General features: G+C 39.4%; 1 protein-coding gene across 1 annotated transcript in view; it reads right to left on the reverse strand.

The window, feature by feature from the left end:
- The window catches only part of LOC138072297 (inositol polyphosphate multikinase-like), a 50825-nt gene extending 32469 nt beyond the window's left edge, over nucleotides 1–18356 (reverse strand). The window contains exon 1 of the mRNA XM_068963403.1: nucleotides 18167–18356. Within this exon, the coding sequence (XP_068819504.1) occupies nucleotides 18167–18356 (190 nt within the window). The remainder of the gene's footprint in view (nucleotides 1–18166) is intronic.
- Between the last annotated feature and the right edge of the window lie 266 nt (nucleotides 18357–18622).

Genomic DNA, 18622 nt, shown 5'->3' on the forward strand with positions numbered 1-18622 from the left:
AGAAATCAGACTGTAGACAACAGTGTGGAGTAGCAGGATGGATTAGAGACAATAGTCCTCATACAAAAACAGATTGCTTTATCCAGCAATTCTCCCACACTATTCACTCTGAAAAATACCACTCCAGGTTTTCAGAGAAAGAAGCCATGGAGAAGGAGACAGTAATACCAGGCATTCTCCCAGTGAATGAATTATAGGATCTAAAAGTAAACCACTAGTATCTTACACTGCAGCCAAATCCCTCACAGCTGAAAAACAGTCAGGATAAGAAAAGAAACATCTTGGAAGGCTGGGCCAACACCACATGAACTGAATCTAAGAATGCAGCCCAGCCCCAGTTCAACTAAATTCTAGAGGGAATATGATTTATCATTCCTCACGCTAAACAGAGGGGAAGGGCTTATACTCTATGTGGAACAAAACAAAACAAAAAATAATATATTTCACTTCCCAGCATTCTTTTCTTTTTTCTCACTTTTATTTAAAATAAGATATCCAAACTTCAATTTAAAAATTGAGACATAACAAAAGAAGGAAGTGTGATGTATAACCAAAAGAAAATACAGTCAACAGATGATGACACATAGATGAACGAGTACTTATAACTACCAAACAAGGATGTTAAAATAATTATAAGTATGATGCAATAGAAACTCTAGGAAAAACTGGATATCAACATTAAATAGATACTTCGGGAGAAATGCAAAGTCTAAAAAAGAACCAAAAGAAATTCTAGAAGTAAAAAGACACAGTATCTGAAATACAATTATCAGCAGATGATTAAGAACAGGCAATCGAAGAGACTGATAATAAACTTTAAGGAAGGTCTATAGAAGATATCTAAACTAGTGCAGTGAGAGAAAAAGTATCTAAAAAGAAAAACGGAATAAAGCACTAGCAGCCTGTAGGATAATATCAAGTATTCTAACAAATACACAGTTGGAGTATCATAAGGAGAAATGAGAATGGGTCAGAAAAATAATTCTGGACTTCCACTTCTACATAGTATACAAAAAGCTGAAAGAACGCCACTCCCATCTTAAAATAAGGAAAAGTTAGATAATCTACAAAATTATAACTTTTCTTGAAACTATTAGCGCACTGAGACTGTAAACTACAAACATATAATCTAACCACTATGATATGCCCAATGGGAACATTCCCTTGCTTATGGTAGCACATGGCAAGAAGATGGGACTACCTTACAAGGCAGTAAGAATAATTTAGCTAATATTTTTAACAAACAGTTAACAATAACAAAATACAGGTTAGGGAGAGAATACTGACTTCAAAAAGTTACAAAACACTTGCATTATCTTTTCCAGAAACCCCTCTCCTCTGTCCAAGAAAAAGACTGGAATAAAAGAAAAAAAAAAAAAAAACTGAATAAAAAGATAAAAAGCAACCCTCAAAGGTACAGTCCTTGAGGAAGTAGACACCATTCCTGTAAGCAGATAGGGCAGGGAGTCCCTGGAGAAAAAGAACCAGGCACAGCTTTCTTGACATAAGAGAAATCATTTTAGGTCTAAGTTGTTTGGGGATCTAAGCCTGGCCACAATGCTTGCCCTTGAACAGGACTCAGTAATTAACAATCTTAAGGGAAGTTGGATGGCATCATCAGTTTAATGGACAAGAGTTTGAGTAAATTCTGGGAGATAGTGAAGGACAGGGAAGCCTGGCATGTTGCAGTTCATGGGGTCACAAAGTGTCACGACTTAGCAATTGAACAATGAAGTGAAGGATTGCAGGAACAAAGGAAAAGCAGTCAAGAAACAATGTGCGGTGCTGTGCTTAGTCGCTCGCTAGTGTTCCACTCTTTGCGACCCTATGGACGGTAGCCTGCCAGGCTCCTCTGTCCATGGGGATTCTCCAGCCAAGAATACTGGAGTGGGTTGCCATTTCCTCCTACAGGCGTTCTTCCCAATCCAGGGATCAAACCCAGATTTTCCGCATTGCAGATGGATTCTTTACCTTCTCAACTGCCAGGGAAGCCCCAAGAAACAATAGTTCAGTGATAAAGTCCTAGTTCCTCCTCAAGTTATATATTATAACAATCTGATACAGATCATAGCTGTTCAGGAACTACACCCCTACTCAAGTGAAGGATGGAATGATGAGGTTTCCTTTTCGAACCCTCTGCGATTTCAATCAACTAAAACTTGGACTCTGTCGATCTCTGCACCAATTCTATACTGAATTCTCTCCTCAAGCCCCTTCATGAATATTCCTTAACTTAAAGTTTCCCCAATTTTACCATTTGGGGAGACATTGCTTTGGGAAAGAGCTCCTTACTTGCTATAGGTAATAAATCCTTCTTCTCCCGATCTTTGACTTGGTTATGTCTTTTGGCTCAACACCCACCAAGAGAAACCCAATTTTTCAGGTAACACGACTACAGGAAAAAACAGTTCCTACCAGAACCTTTTCCCCTGTGAACAAAATTCTAAAACTTCTAGGGTAAGGGCAGTAAATCATGTTGCCCCCAAGGCACAAAGATGGGGAGAATAGTAAAAGAAAAAAAAAAAATCCTTAATCCTGGAGGCAAACAGGAACCAGAAAAGCATGATAAATCCTGACTCCAGAGGTGGCCTATTGCTGGGGGAAGAGAAAGAAACTCACTTGCTAAAGAGTTTGTCTCCCACAAAAAATAAAAAGGAGCATGAGACAGGAGGGAAAAGGGTAGGACACACATGCTAGATAAATGAAGGGGTGCAACCCTTGGGATACAGACTGGCTGGAACCAGCTAAAACTAAGGTGGCTCTGAGAACAGCCCAATCATTGACCTTTAGTTCATTATACCTTCATTGTAATAGGTGGTACAGTTGGTAATGAACCTGCCTGTCAATTCAGGAGACATGAGACATGGGTTTGTTCGATCCCTGGGTCGGGAATATCCCCTAGAGAAAGGAATGACTATGCATTCCAATAGTCTTGCCTGGAAAATTCCACAGACAGAGGAGCCTGGTGTGCTACAGGCCATGGGGTCGAAAAAGTCAGACACAACTGAACACATACAACCACAACCAGTACTAAAAATCACCCCCACTTAAGCTGAGACAGTTAGATCATAAAAGGTCAGAAGGTGGGCAGTGGCCCAAACCCTGGGAAATCCCCACCCTTCCCAGACGTAACAAGAATACTCACCACCCTCATTAGCACATGAAATTACCGAGCCCTTAAAATCCAAGACCCCCATGCCCTGGGCCAGCTCTCACTTTCTGACATGGTCTGTCACCAATAAGCAACAGTAGTCTACAGATGGAGGAGGGGCATGAACATAGAGAAAAAAAACTTCTGAAGCATGGGTGCAAAGAAGACCTAAAGCAGAGGGCTGGAAAGGAATACTGAGAAAAATCCTCCAGCAAATCACTCTCACTCTAAACGTAAGATTAAAACAGAGAAATTTCAAGCCCAAGATACACTAGAGGTATGTTAGTCTGCTTGTACTTCTGAAATACCAAAGATTGGATGCTTAAACAACACAAATCTATTTTCTCACAGTTATAGAGCTTGAAGGCCCAGATCAAGGTGCCAGGTACCTTGGCAAGAGCCGTCTTTCAGGCCTGTGGACAGCTCCTACCTTCTCACTGTGTCCTCACATGGTGGGGAAACAAGAGGATACGCTCTCATGTCTATTTTTAGAAGTACACTAATCCTATGGGATCAGGCCCCACCTTATGATCTTGTTTAGTTATAATAAGAAAAAGGAATGGCTAAAAGACAAACGGAAAAGCCCTCAAAAACAGAACAAAAGAAAATCGAAGTACCAATACCTCAGGTGAAACAAACACACCCCCTTCCTAGCTAGCCCTAATTTGGATAGGGGAGGGGGGGCGGGGGGGTGGAGGAGACAAAACTTATAAAAGAGAGAGACAAGACAGGTTGAAACTCCAATACTCTGGCCACCTGATGCAAAGAACTGACTCACTGGAAAATATCCTGATGCTAGGAAAGATTGAAGGCAGGAGCAGACGGCAGAGAGGATGAGATGATTGGATGGCATCACCGGCTCAAGGGACATGAGTTTGAGCAAGCTCTGGGAGCTGGTGATAGACAGGGAAGCCATAGGGTCGCAAAGGGTCGGACACGACTGAGCGACTAAACTAACTGAAGATGGGTTGAAGCCTTTCCTCATTAATCTTAAAGGCCTTGTCTCCAAATACAATCATATTGGGAGTTAGTGTTTCAATATATTAATTTTGGAGGGCACAACAGTCAATCTACAACAAAAGGTAACTACAACATAATTCACACTTGGCTCTACTCCTGACTAGACTGGTTCAATCACCAACATTAACAGCCTAGCAGAAGAGGTATATTCATTTCAGGCATAAATACTGTTTGCCTCAGTTACTTCAGTCCTACATATGATATCCAGATTTTAATTTAAAAATCACAAGTCATATAAAAAACTAAGGGAAAAAACACTGCCAAGAGATAATGCAACATACAGAACAGTTTCAGAGATTACACTGATGTTATAATTATCAAACTTACAATAACCATAATTAATCTATTAAAAACTGTAACAGGAAAGGTAAGACATGCATGAAAAGATGAGGAATTTCAGCACAGATAAATTTTGAGTTAAATGGAATGTAAGAAATAAAAAAACATGGTAAGAGAGATTAAAAACTGCTTTCTATTAGTTTACCAGTAGACATAAAACAACAGAGGAAGAAATCAGTAAATGTGGGGACAAGGAATCCATAGGGACAGAGGAGCCTGGCAGGCCACAGTCCATAGAGTCAGAAAGAGTCAGACATGACTGAAGTGATTTAGCACACACATGCATGCAATTTCTGCATGCAACAGAAATTACCCAAATTGAAACACAAAAAGAGAAAAAAAAACTGTGTGTTTTTTCTATCTGCAGATAGAATAGTCTAGGTAATTTTTAACTTTTTTCTTTTTTTGGGGTAACTTTTTCCAGAAATTTCTATAATAAACATATTTTGCTTTCATTAATAGAAAACATACTTGACACAGGAAAACATATACACTAAATAATTACATACTCTGTATAATCTCAATTATGTAACCAAGTTATTAAAAAGACTTTTTTTAATGACCAAAATGACAATGTCTAAAATGTTCTAAAACTAATAAAAACAAACTATAGAGCCAGGAAGCCCAGAGAATCATACATACTATGGGAAAAAAAAAAAAAAAAACCTCCTAGACATTTTAATACAAACCTTAAATACAAAAACAAAAATGGTTAAAAGGATGGATTAAAAAAAGATATACTACTCATAAGATAGTTGATATATTAATATTCTTATATATCAAACTACGCTAATGTCATATAGACTTCAAGAAAAGAAATACTGAATGTAAAGGACATACCATAATGATAAGAAGGTTTCATTAAGACACAATGGTAGCAAAGTTTCAAAATATGTGAAACAAAAACTGAAAAGATAAACTCACAATTACTATCTTAATAATTCATAAAAACAAGTATTCAGAACATTAGTAATGATATATAAAACTTTAACAACAGTATCAAACAACTTGACTACACTGACACTTATAGAATACTACGTCCAACAGAATATATATATTTTTTCACGTATAAATGGAACTTTTACCAAAACTGACCATCTGCTGGACTACAGAAAAAAAATCACACAGAGAATATTCTCTGACCACAATGATAAGCAATGATAAGACATCTGGGAAAATACCAAATAGACAGAATGTAAACACACTTCTAACTAATCCATGGATCAAAATTCACAAGGGAAATTAGGAAACATTTTAACTAGGTGATAATGAAACCAACATATCAAAATTGTGGAATGCAACTAAAAGTACCACATAGTGCTTACAGAAAAATGCATAGTTTTAAATGCTTATATTGCAAAAGAAAGAAGGTTCCAACTTAAGATGCAGGGGGGAAAAGATATTAAAGAAAGACAAGAGCAAAAAAAAAAAAAAAACAATGCAATAAAAATGGACAACAGAAAAAAATCAGTGAAATTAAAAGGTTCTCTGAGATCAATAAAACTGATAAACCTCTAGCTAGACAGATCAAGGAAAACAAATAATCATTATTAGAAATAAATGAAAGATGAGATGTCACTACAAATGCTACAAACATTAAAAGCATAAATGAATTATGAACTTCACACCAATAAATTCAACAGCTTAGATAGGGGTTTCCCCAGTGGCTCAGTGGTAAAAAATTCACCTGTCAATGCAGGAGACAAAGTTTGATCCCTGGTCCAGGAAGATCCCATATGCCACAGAGCAACTAAGCCTGTGTGCCACAACTACTGAGCTTGTACTCTAGAGCCCAGGAATTGCAACTACTGGGCCCATGTGCGGCAGCCACTAAAGCCCATGCACCTAGAGCCCATCCTTTGCAACAAAAGAAGCCACCACAGTAAGAAGCCCACACACCACAACAAAGAGTAGTCTCAGCTCACTGCAACTAGAGAAAAGCCTATGAAGACCCAGCACAGCCAAAAATAAATAAAATTAAAAAAAAAAAAATTTAAAGTGTACAAACACCTTTAGACAGAGAATAAAAAGTTTAAGTTAATTTATGTATACCAATACTGTGGCCACCTAATGCAAGGAACTGACTAATTTGAAAAGACCCTGATGCTGGGAAAGATTGAAGGTGGGAAGAGAAATGGACGACAGAGGCTGAGATGGTTGGATGGCATCACTGACTCAATGGACATGAGTTTGACTAAACTCCTGGAGTTGGTGATGGACAGGGAGGCCTGGTGTGCTGCAGTCCACGGGGTCTCAAAGAGTCGGACACAACTGAGTGAACTGAACTGAACTGAACTGATGTATACCAAGGGCTTCCTGCATAGCTCAGTTGGTAAGGCATCTGCCTGCAATGCAGGAGACCTGGGTTCAATTCCTGGGTCAGGAAGTTCCCCTGGAGAGGGAAAAGGCAACCCCTTCCAGTATTCTTGCCTGGAGAATCCCATGGACAGAGGAGCCTGTCGGACTACAGCTCATGGGATCACAAGAGTCACACACGACTCAGTATTAACGTTTTATGTATACCAAAAACATTGATTTCATATTTGTAAATATACTAAGACAAATGAAGCCAAAATGTGCTCATTAGTAAATTCTATCCAACATTTACAGAAAAAGATACCAGTTTTACCAAGAAAAGTAGGGAACATTTTCCTGCTCACTTTATGAAGCCAGCATATTCATTTTTAAAAACCTCAACAAAGACTTAAAATTATAGGCAATTATCTCAAATGAATACAGTCACAGAAATCTTTAATAAAAACACTAAGAAACCAAATCCAAACATGCAAACAAATTTGGAAAACTCAGCAGTGGCCACTGGACTCGAAAAGGTCAGTTTTCATTCCAATCCCAAAGAAGGGCAATGCCAAAGAATATTGAAACTACCCCACAATTGCACACATATCACATGCTAGCAAGGTTATTATAGTCAAAATCCTCCAAAATAGTCTTCAACAGTACATGAACCAAGAACTTGCAGATGCACAAGCTGGATTTAGAAAAGGCAGAGGAACCAGAGATCAAACTGCCAACATCTGCTGGATCACAGAAAGAGAAAGAGAATTCCAGAAAAAAAAAAACATCTAATTCTGCTTCATTGATTATGCTAAAGTCTTTGACTGTGTGGATCACAACAAACTGTAGACAATTCTTAAAGAGATGGGAGTATCAGACCACCTTACCTGCCTCTTGAGAAATCTGTATGAAGGTCAAGAAGCAACAGTTAGAACCCACCATGAACAACACACTGGTTTAAAACTGGGAAAGGAGTGTGTCAGGCTGTATATTGTCACCCTATTTATTTAACTTGTATGCAGAGTACATCATGTGAAATGTCAGGCTGGATAAATCACAAGCTGGAATCAAGATTGCTGGGAGAAATATCAATAACCTCAGATATGCAGATAATACCATGTTAATGGCAGAAAACGAAGAGGAACTACAGAGCCTCCTCATGTAGGTGAAAGAGGAGTGAAAAAGCTGGCTTGAAATAACATTCAAAAAACTAAGATCATGGCATCTGCTCTCATCATTTCATGGTGTATAGATGAGAAAACAATGGAAACAGTGACAGACTTTATTTTCTTGGGCTCCAAAATCACTGTGGACGGTGACTGCAGCCATGAGATTAAAAGATGCTTGCTCCTAGGAAGAAAAACTATGACAAACCTAGAGAGCATATTAAAAAACAGAGACATTACTTTGTCGACAAAGGTCCCTACAGTCAAAGATATGGTTTTTCCATTAATCACGTACATACGTCAGAGTTGGACCATAAAAGAGGGTTGAGTGCTGAAGAACTGATGCTTTTGAACTGTGGTGTTGGAGAAGACTCTGAGAGTCCCTTGGAATGCAAGGAGATCAAATCAGTCAATCCTAAAGGAAATCAATCCTAAATATTCTTTGGAAGGACTGATGCTAAAAGTGAAGCTCCAATACTTTGGCCACCTGATGCTTCCAAAGAGCTGATTCATTGGAAAAGACCCTCATGCTGGGAAAGACAGAAGGCAGAAGAAGGGCATGAGGACAAGTTCCTTGGATGGCATCACCAACTCAATGGACATGAGTTTGAGCAATCTCTGGGAGATAGTGAAGGACAGGGAAGCCTGGAATGTTACAGTCCAAGGGGTTGCAAAGAGTCAGACATGACTGAGCAACTGAACAACAATTTATCACAAACATATAGACCTTAATCCAGGAACGCACAATTGATTTAAATATTCCAAGATGAGTAAATGTATTGATGTTTGGGAAGACAGTTTTCTGAGAAAAAAGGGAGATAGGAATATAGAACAGGGAGAAGAACCCTGTGATATTAGATTTTAATTATAGATATGAATATTAATTTTAATTTTTACCAGTAAGAAATTATTTCTTAATTCATTCTGCTGAAAGGACCAATAGTAATAACAATCAAGAAGCAATGAGTATACCTGTTGCCCAGATGTTGATTTTTAAATACGATTTATCCCCAAAGGATGTACCTTTCCATCTCTTCCTTGCTTTTTGCTTCTCTTCATTCTTCCACTATTCATAAAACCTCCTTAGATAAGCACTTTACCTTCTTGCTTTTCTTTTTCTTTGGGATGGTTTTGTTTGCCACCTTCTACACAATATGACAGACCTCTGTCCATAGTTCTTCAGGCACACTGCTATCTAGATCTAGTCCCTTGAATCTATTCATTACCTCTGTGAATTTATATGGGATTTGATTTAAATTATACTTGGCTGGCCTAGTGTTTTTCCTGGTTTTCTTTAGTTTAAGCCTGACTTTTGCTATGAGAAGCTTATCATCTTAGCCACAGTCAGCTCTAGGTCTTGCTTTTGCTGACCGTATATACAGTTTCTCCATCTTTGGCTACAGAGAATGTAATCAATTTGATTTTGGTATTGACCATTTGGTGATGTCCATGTGTAAAGTATTCTTTTGTGTTCGTGAAAAAGAGTAGAGAGCTGGCTTAAGACTAAATATTAAAACAACTAAGATCATGGAATGGCCCCATTACTGCATGGGAAATAGAAGGGGGAAAGGTGGAAGTATTGACATATTTCCTCTTTTTGGACTCCAAAATCACTGTTGACAGTGACTACAGGCCATGAAATCAGAGGACAATTGCTTCCTGGAAGGAAAGCGATGACAAACCAAAACAGTGTGTTGAAAAACAGAGACATTACTCTTCTGTGATGCTGAAGCTCCAGTATTTTGGTCACCTGATGCGAACAGATGACTCAATGAAAAAGTCCCTGATACTGGAAAAGATCGAGGGCAAAAGGAGAAGAGGGCATCAGAGGATGAGATGCCTGGACAGCATTATTGATGCAATAAACATGAATCCAACTGGACAAACTCCAGAAGATGGTGAGGGACAGGGAGGCCTGGCATACTGCAGTCCATGGAGTTGCAGAGTCAGACATGACTGGGCAACTGAACAACAACAACCCCTAAATGAACTAGATTCTTGAGAAAATAGTGTCTTATTCTAAGGCTGGGACCCGAAAGGTATAAGATGAACGTGGGACATCTTTTCATGCCACAAAGTGAGAAAATGCTTCAAAATATGGGAACATTAAAAAGACACAGGAGCCAGGTTGAAGAAGCTCCCACTGCCAAAATCTGGGACAATTGAGCATCAAAATTAAGCAGCAACAATAAAGGCTAAGATCCACAGAAATTTGGAAAACCCAGCCATCCATCCTACGAATTAGAGAGAGAAGGAAAATCTGTATTCCTTAAAGAAGAATGCCAACTACCAAATGTAACAGGAGTAAGAGATTAGAACATCATTTTCCAGCTAACACGGTAATAAGTTGAGTTGGTCAAATATCATTAACGAGTGCTGTAACATTTGGTGAAAATGCCAATGATATGCAGGATGTTTAACAGTCTCAAAATATTCCTCTCAAATTATTTACCTGCAATAGGAAACATTAAACTTAACAGTGGAAAAATCTGGCAGACATCATTTAATCAGCTGATCAAAGTTATAACATCAGTAATGCAACTGATATCCTGTGCTGTATGAGATGATGCTTCAAGAAAACAACATAATTCATTTGGTATTCTTAGAAAAATGCATTCATCTGATTCTAATCATAAGGAAATAATTAGAGAATCTTGAAGAACATTCTAAAAGTCATATGCCTATTGTCTTCAAATATTTCACAGTTAAAAAAAGATAAAGGAAAAAATTTAAGAACTGCTCCATATGACAGGCAACTAGAGGGTGATAATAACTAAGTGCAATGTATATAACCTTAGATGGGGGAAAACTGCTATAAAGAATATTAGGGAAAACTGCTATAAAGAAATATCATAGGAATAGTGGCAAAAGCAAAGTGATAAATATTCTGAATTTGATAATTTTACCATGGTTAGGTAAGAAAATGTTCTTATTTTTAGTAGATAGACAAGAGGTCATGATGCCTGCAACTTGGTTTTAAATGGTTCCACAAAACCATTACCAAGCAATTGTGGCAGAATATTAACAGCCAAATACAGATGAATGGTAATATGTAATAGTTTGTTATTCTATATTTGCAACTTTTAAGTTTGAAGTTTCCCAACACAGAAATGTTTTAAATTCCTTAAAAAGGAAGCATGATATAGAGTAGCATCAATTATTTAGGTAAAATCTAGTGTAAGACTTTTACACTGAATGTAAATGGCCAGAAATAGTCAAGACAATCAGAAGTGAGATGTTTATTCTACCATACATCAGGATTTATTATACAGCAGTTTAAATTAAGACAGTGAGGTATTACTGCTAGGATAAACAAATCAGTAAAACAAGTCCAATATGAAACTGAAAGAACTGAGGTATATATGCACAATGGAGTACTAAGTTGTAAAAAGGCAATAAGGAAGCACTCTATGAACTGCTAATACTGATTTCTAGGAAATACTGCTAACTTTAAAAAACAAAGTACAAAAGAGTATATACAGCATACTACTTTTTGTCGGAAGAAAGGAAAAGAAGAAAATAGAGATCTGCTTAATTCTAGAACAAGAAATTCAGAAAAGATAAATCAAAAACAATGAAACTGGTTAACCTACAAGGGATGCTGAGAAATGGGATGGAGTAATACTGAAGAGAGTAACACTTCTGATACACCTTTTGTGAAAAGTTTTGCTTTTGGAAGCATATTAATTTTATAAGCATTCAAAAACTGATCACTGAAGGAAGCGAAATGAATTTAAACAGAAACAAACATATTTCAAATGAATAATATTACCATGGAGAAGAGGGAAGTAAAAATAACCACACACACACACAAATCCTAATCTAGAGAGCTTTTGAGAAGTGTCCAACCACATACCCTCAATGAAAGGAATCTAATCTTGACAAAAGCACAGAAATTCTGAAGATCATAGGATTAAAAAAAATTTAATATTGTGGGAGCCAGGTGCTCACTGAGGTAAATGGAAAATACAAATATAGAATCAGGAAAAGGAAAAGAACTCCATGGAGTTGGAATGAAACTAGAAGTATCAGTATGCAATTATGATTTCTAAAATATTTATACACACTTTTTAGTAATATCCATTGAAAAGACCTGGAAGCAGTGACATCCCAGTGGTAACAAGCAAACCTGCACCCAGATCTTGGTTTCTAACAACCATTTCCCACTAAAAATGAACCAGGGCTCCTTGGAGAAATGGCAGGTTCCAGAGCTGTGTGGACTTCCCTGGTTAAAGGAAGGAAGTGCTCCAAACTGGTCAAATCTGGGACAATTTGAACAGCAAAATAAACAAGTTCTATAATAGATTATGACACTATAAAATAAAAATCTATGACTGCAAATTAATCATAAAAAAGAACACATATATAGGAATAACAGAGAGCTATTTCTTTTCTTACAAAGTCAACTATGCTTCAATAAGTAAAATATCAACTATATCCTCTATGTTAATCATCATTGTAACTAATTTTATATCTCAGTTTGTATCTTTTAATCCCCTTCACCTATTTCACTGCTCCCCAGTGTGCATCCCCTCTAATAATCATTAGTTTACTCTCTAAATCTGTGAGTGGAAGGGCTCCCCCCAACCCCTGCACTCTCCTGGAGCTATTTCTTAGAATCAGTGCTCAGTCACTCAGTAGTGTCTGACTCTTTGCAACCTCACTGACTATAGAATGTTGACTATTAAAATAGAGTGGTAGAATGAAAAAAGGAAAATCACAATTTTTCAACTATCAGAGTAAAGGCTGCTTCAGGCAGAATTATCATTAGATGTCTAATTTAGGAGTAAAGTATGAGGATCCCAATATTTGCATGAACTTATAAGTATCTCTCCACAGACAGCTTAGTAACACAGGGAGAAAATATTAACTATATACTAGAGAAGCCAAACCACACTTGGACCAGGTGATCAAGTGAACATCACTAATAACAGGCAAATAGGCAGTGTGGACCTCTAGATGTGATACCCTAAAAAGGATATCTTATATATCACTTGTATAACATTCCAGCCAGAAAAGTATAACCTGAATCTCATCGTAAGAACCCATCATATACCCAAGTTAAATAATACTTTATTAAGTAACTAGCCTGTACTCTTCAAAATCTTCTCATTTTTAAAAAGGCTGAGAAACTGTTACAAATTATAGAATTCCAAGAGACAAGAGAACTAAATGCAACAAATGATTCTAGACTAGACCCTATCCTGAAAAAAACAAATATAAGACATTATTGGAACAGTGGACAAAATCAGAATATGGACTATAGATGAAGTACTGTATTATTACCGAAACACAAGTTACTGTGCCCAACACACAGTGAGGTCAAACGATACCAAAACAAACTTGAACAGAGAAAGGTTTACTGCAGGGCCATGCAAGGAAATCAGTGGTTCATGCCTTAAAAACCCCAAACTTCCCAAGGGCTATCAGCAAAGCAGTGTTAAAGGAAAGGTGAGCGAGGGGTGTGGTTAGTTGTTGCAGGGTCAGATCCTTTGTTCTTGAGGTCAGGTCATGATCAGGTAATGATGTTCCCATAAATCTCCACCAAACAAATTATGTGTTAATGTGTTATCTTCTGTTCTGATAAGAAAGAACCAGGTCCCAAGGCACAACTTTCACCCTTTGAGATCCAGGTCCTGGTTAAGCAAGAGGAGGCAGATCTCAGCTGGTGGCTCTCTCAGGGCCAGGTCCCCAGACCCTGCCTAACTGTCATCGGTGAGGGAGCCTAGTGCCCTGGACCCACCTGGCCCTCAGGCTCCTCAGGCCGTCCAAATGGCAGGGGCCAACGCCCATAGATTGGCCCCATGCAGACCACCACTGCCATTAGCTGGCACAGGCAGGGGTAGAGGAGAGGTTCACTATGGTCCCCAGGCCTGGGCCAGGCCAGTGGGTGACCCTGGCCAGGGCTCTGGAATACAGCGCCCAGTCTGTTCCCTGGGCCCCCCAGATCATCCAGCGGCCCAAGACTGGGTGAGCTGGAGGGGCCCCCGAGGCAAAGGCTGGGGTCTGCCTCTTACCTCACTCTCCCCCCTGGCGACCATCACTCCCCCAACTGTTGGCTGAATCCCCCACTAATGGTAGTTCACCGACAGTTGGTTGCTCGTGGGAGGGGACCACTACAGCACTGGCCAATGGCCGAGCAGGACCACTACCCGTTGCTCACTGACAGTTGCTTGTGGGAGAGGCCCACTGTGGTGTCAACCAATGGCAGAACAGGACCGCTACCTGTTTGGGGGTGCGGGTGTCTGGTGTGAGATGGTAATGGAGCTCAGGGACAGTCAGGTGCTAAGGGCTGTGCTCCACAGCTCTGTCACTGTATCAAACTGTTAAATTTTCCATATTTGTTAAATGTGCTGTGGTTACAGAAATACACACTAATTCTTAAGTTTACACACTGAGGTATTACTGTGTAAAGAAAGTAATGATAGTAGTGCCTCTCAAATAATAAAGAAAAAATGTTGTTCAGTCGCTAAGTCATATCTGACTCTTTCGTGACCCCATGGACTGTAGCCCACCAGGCTCCTCTGTCCGTGGGATTTCAGAGACATAATTCTGCCGTATGTTGTCATTTCCTTCTCCAGGGGATCTTCCCAACCCAGGGATCAAATCCACGTCTCCTGAACTGGCAGGTGGATTCTTTACCACAGAGCCACCAGGGAAGCCCAAGAAAAAAATAAATATGTATATACAGAGAGATAAATTCAGAAAAATGTTAAATTCCCTATATTATTCTTATAACTCTTCTGGAAGCCTGAAATTATTTTAAGTCAATTAGTTTCAGAGGGTATCTTAAAAAAATAGACCAGTAGTAAGCCAAAACAGTTGTGGGTTTTCCCCCCAGGACAATATCAGTTTAAATCCTTCTTTTCCCTATAGACCATTTCATTTCTATATCCTAAATTGGATTAAGATACAAATACCTGATTTCAACTTGTTTAAAACCTCAAGGACATTTGAAAGAAATTAATGGTACATGTTAAATATCAAAACAAAAAAGGATTTTACATTTTGGCAAGCTTTTGGATTTCAAATTGGTAGCAATTACATTTTTGTGAAACATATCTATAAAAAAGTTGTATAAAACAAGACCCAGGAGTTCCCTGGTGGTAAAGAATTCCAGGCCTTCATTGCTGAAGCCCTGGTTCAATCCCTGGTCAAGGGAACTGAGATCCTACAAGGCCTGCACATAGCCAAAAAAAGGTTGTATAATGTGCAAGGTATACTGTGATGTACAAGACTGTTTAATACATTATTTTTAACACATACACACAAAATAGTGAAAATCTAAAATTTCATCTCCAGAGGACTAATTATGACATATCCATACTACACTATCCACTATCCATACAAGTTTTTTAGATGAAGTATAAGCATGAAAATATGACATACTATGTAACACAATACAAAATGAAAGCCAGAAGTTGCAGATATACTTGCACGAAAAATTGGAAGTGTGTTATTGTGTTTACATATGTGACCAGAAACAAAGGCCTGAAAGGATACACCAGAAAGTTACCAGTGTTTGTGATTGCCCTGGGAGAAGGAAAATAGGGGGAAAGGCACTGATATATATTTGAACTTTTTACCTTGAAAGATCATGTACAATTTACAACTTGAAAATGCAAATATTTTGTATTCTTAAAAACAAGACATATACTTTGATGAAATAATTTCACTGAAGAACAAAAAATATAGCTCGTGATATCAGAACTATAACATAACCTTAAGCAGTTATAATATAAGATATATTTTTCTATTCAAGTACTTGGTGCTATATATGTTTTTATATTTTAATTTAATAAAGCCAACAAATCCCTCTTGGAAATAGGTAAGACATTAACCCTAAATTGAAGAACCCTGCTTACTAAATGAATAGTAATAATTTCTTTTTAAAAATCCACAATGTCTTTAGCAAAGTTTATTCTGAGAATTTCAGTTGATAGCCAAAGTACATCTTGAACTACAATATGTACTTTACAACTCTAAGTGATTTATGATAGTACAGAGACATAATAAACTCGAACTTTGAATTACTGACCATCTGGTTATCCATGCTATGAATAAAGTAGATTATCATCATCAGGCGTCCTTTCACTAATAACATTTTAAGTTAAATGTAATAATAAATAAAGCTAAGGATTCCAGCTTCTAGAATCTATACTACTCCTTTGATTAGTTCATTTGGATGACAAACTCTTTCAGTCACTGTTTACAATGTAGCTTTAAGGTACATTAGTTATTAGTCACAGATAACTCTGAACAGGTTCACTATTACATACTTTGATAAGCAGTGGTTACACTAACGTGTTTGTGGTTCAGTTTCGGATATTTTGTTCATTCTCCTTTGTACATAAGTCCATCTTAGGGGCCCTCAGGGAAACAATTATTTTTGTCATGCCTCTAGAATATTATTTAGAATATCATCTTTATAATTCATTAATATAAATCAATAGGTATGTAGTATAAATCTATTAAAAAGTATTCCATAATTACTCTCAAACTTCCATTAACAGAGGGGACATATAGAAGAATGCTATCAAGGTGCTATTCTAAGCACCTTGATAATGTTCCTTACTTCTAAGCTAAGCACTTGAGAACAATTATTTGTTTCCTAACCTAGGTGTATCAAAAGAACTGATAATTTTCACTCTTTCAACATTTCCGGAGTTTAACTGAGCCTCAGGCCACTCAGGAGGCTACTGGAATAAAAAGATTCAGTCTCTAAGGAAGTAACAATTTAACAATTTAAAGGGAAGAAAGGAATACAATTGACTCATCATTAACTCCTAACTTTGAAAAAGAGAAAAGTAGATAAAAGTATTGGAAAATGTTGTTCTCTGACAATTAACATACATACATTGTCCCATCCATTTTCAAAAATCCTTGTTTGAGTGGTTTTCTGCAAGCACAATGTGTGTGTGTTCACTCAGTCTTGTTCAACTGTTTGGGACCCCATGGTTTGTAGCCAGCCTGCCAGGCTCCTCTGCCCATGGAATTTCCCAAGCATTACTGGAGTGAGTTGTCATTTCCTCAAGGGGAATCTTCCCCACCCAGGGATGGAACTCATCTCCACAGTCTCCTGCAGTGGCAGGCTGATTCTTTACCACTGGGCCACCTGAGAACATGGTGGGAAAAAAGTGCTAGGAGGCAGGGCCCTTGGTTTCCATATTCTCCACACAGTACCTGTATGACCTTAGGTTTGTCACTTAACCACCAGTCTTGGCCTATTATCTCAGCTTAAAATGTCAGTATTATCTTACTAGCCTAAGCCAGAATCATCTTACCAGCACAAACCAAATCGTCCTCAGTGGTTTCCAGGTCAAAGATCCGCATTACTCACATACTCATCTGATTTCCCCAAGTAATCATGGCCTAGGAACCAGTGTGAGTAAGCCAGGTGAATTCCAGTTCCTAAACTGAACTTTTACATTACCAAGAGAATAAAAAGGCCCTGGATTGTGCTTTAAACGCTGTGACTCAAAAAATGTATTACACAGGCTAAAGATACAGTCTTAAAAAGATGATCAAGAATGACTGTCTTAACAGTGTACCATCCTGGTACAACAGCAGGGTGTATTTTCGACCATGAATCCGAGTTTCAGCATTACTGAAACCACGCCTCCCATAGAAATCCAAGAGCCATCAGAAAAACCTCTCCAAAGGGCGGGGGAGAGAGATAAACGAGGACAAGCTTTCCCAAAACAAAACAGAACCCAAACAAACAAACATTAAAAAACAAAACTGTTTTTTCTTCCCCTCTAGCTATGCAGCTGCAAATTAGCATCATCTGCGTTTCATTCCTTTTCTTTTGCAATACTAGCTACCCGCCTATAATAAACAGACCTTGTGCTCAGGGGAGAATTTACTTCCCCATCCAGTAAAAACGAAGTTCCTTATTTTCACTAACAATAAACGCCGTCTCCAATCAATATCCACCCTCCCTGGGGAGACCAGACACTCCTCTCTCGCCATCTCCCACTGCAGGCCTGACACCCCACATCCCAGAAATCGCCCCACTTTTCAAGCCCCTGCTGCACCGGTCGCGAGGCTCTGGGGGGAAGTGAAAGAGATCCAGGGTGCGGCGTGCACACCAGCACAGGCGTCCAGCCCCATCAGTGAGCCCCCGGTGCCTCCGCCGGCCGGGGTCTCGCGAAGGCGGAAGGGGAGCGGCGAGCCCCGCGCCACCCCCACTTACCCACTTTGTCTTTCCCGTACATGTGCCCAGCCACCTGATGCGAGAGAGGCACGCAGCCGTTGAGGAAGCGGAGCCTGCCGCCCGCCGGCTTCGGAGTGCCCTCGGGGGCGGTCTCGCTCGCCGGTGGGGTCCGCATTTCTGGGGGGCCAGGCGCCTCAAGCCGGAGAGGGGATGGCGGCTCCGTTGCCATAACGGAGAGCCGAGGCGGCAGCAGCCGCGATAGCAGGGGAAAAAATAGGGCGGAGGGAGAGCGCTCCGTAGGACCCGAGGGTCGCTCAGGCTCGGCCGCGAGGAGGCCCGGGGGTTCCTGCGGCTGGTGCCCGCTGTGGCCCGGGGAGGGGGCCCATGACGCCGCGGAGGCGCAGGCGCTCCCCTGCCCAATTTTCCGCTCGGGGCGGCTCTAGGTTTCCGCTTCTCTGCCGCCGCGGCTGCCGATCCCGGCGCAGCCCTGGAGAC

This window comes from Capricornis sumatraensis, unplaced genomic scaffold, assembly GCF_032405125.1.
Source record: "Capricornis sumatraensis isolate serow.1 unplaced genomic scaffold, serow.2 scaffold1, whole genome shotgun sequence".
Classification (NCBI taxonomy): Eukaryota; Metazoa; Chordata; class Mammalia; order Artiodactyla; family Bovidae; genus Capricornis; species Capricornis sumatraensis.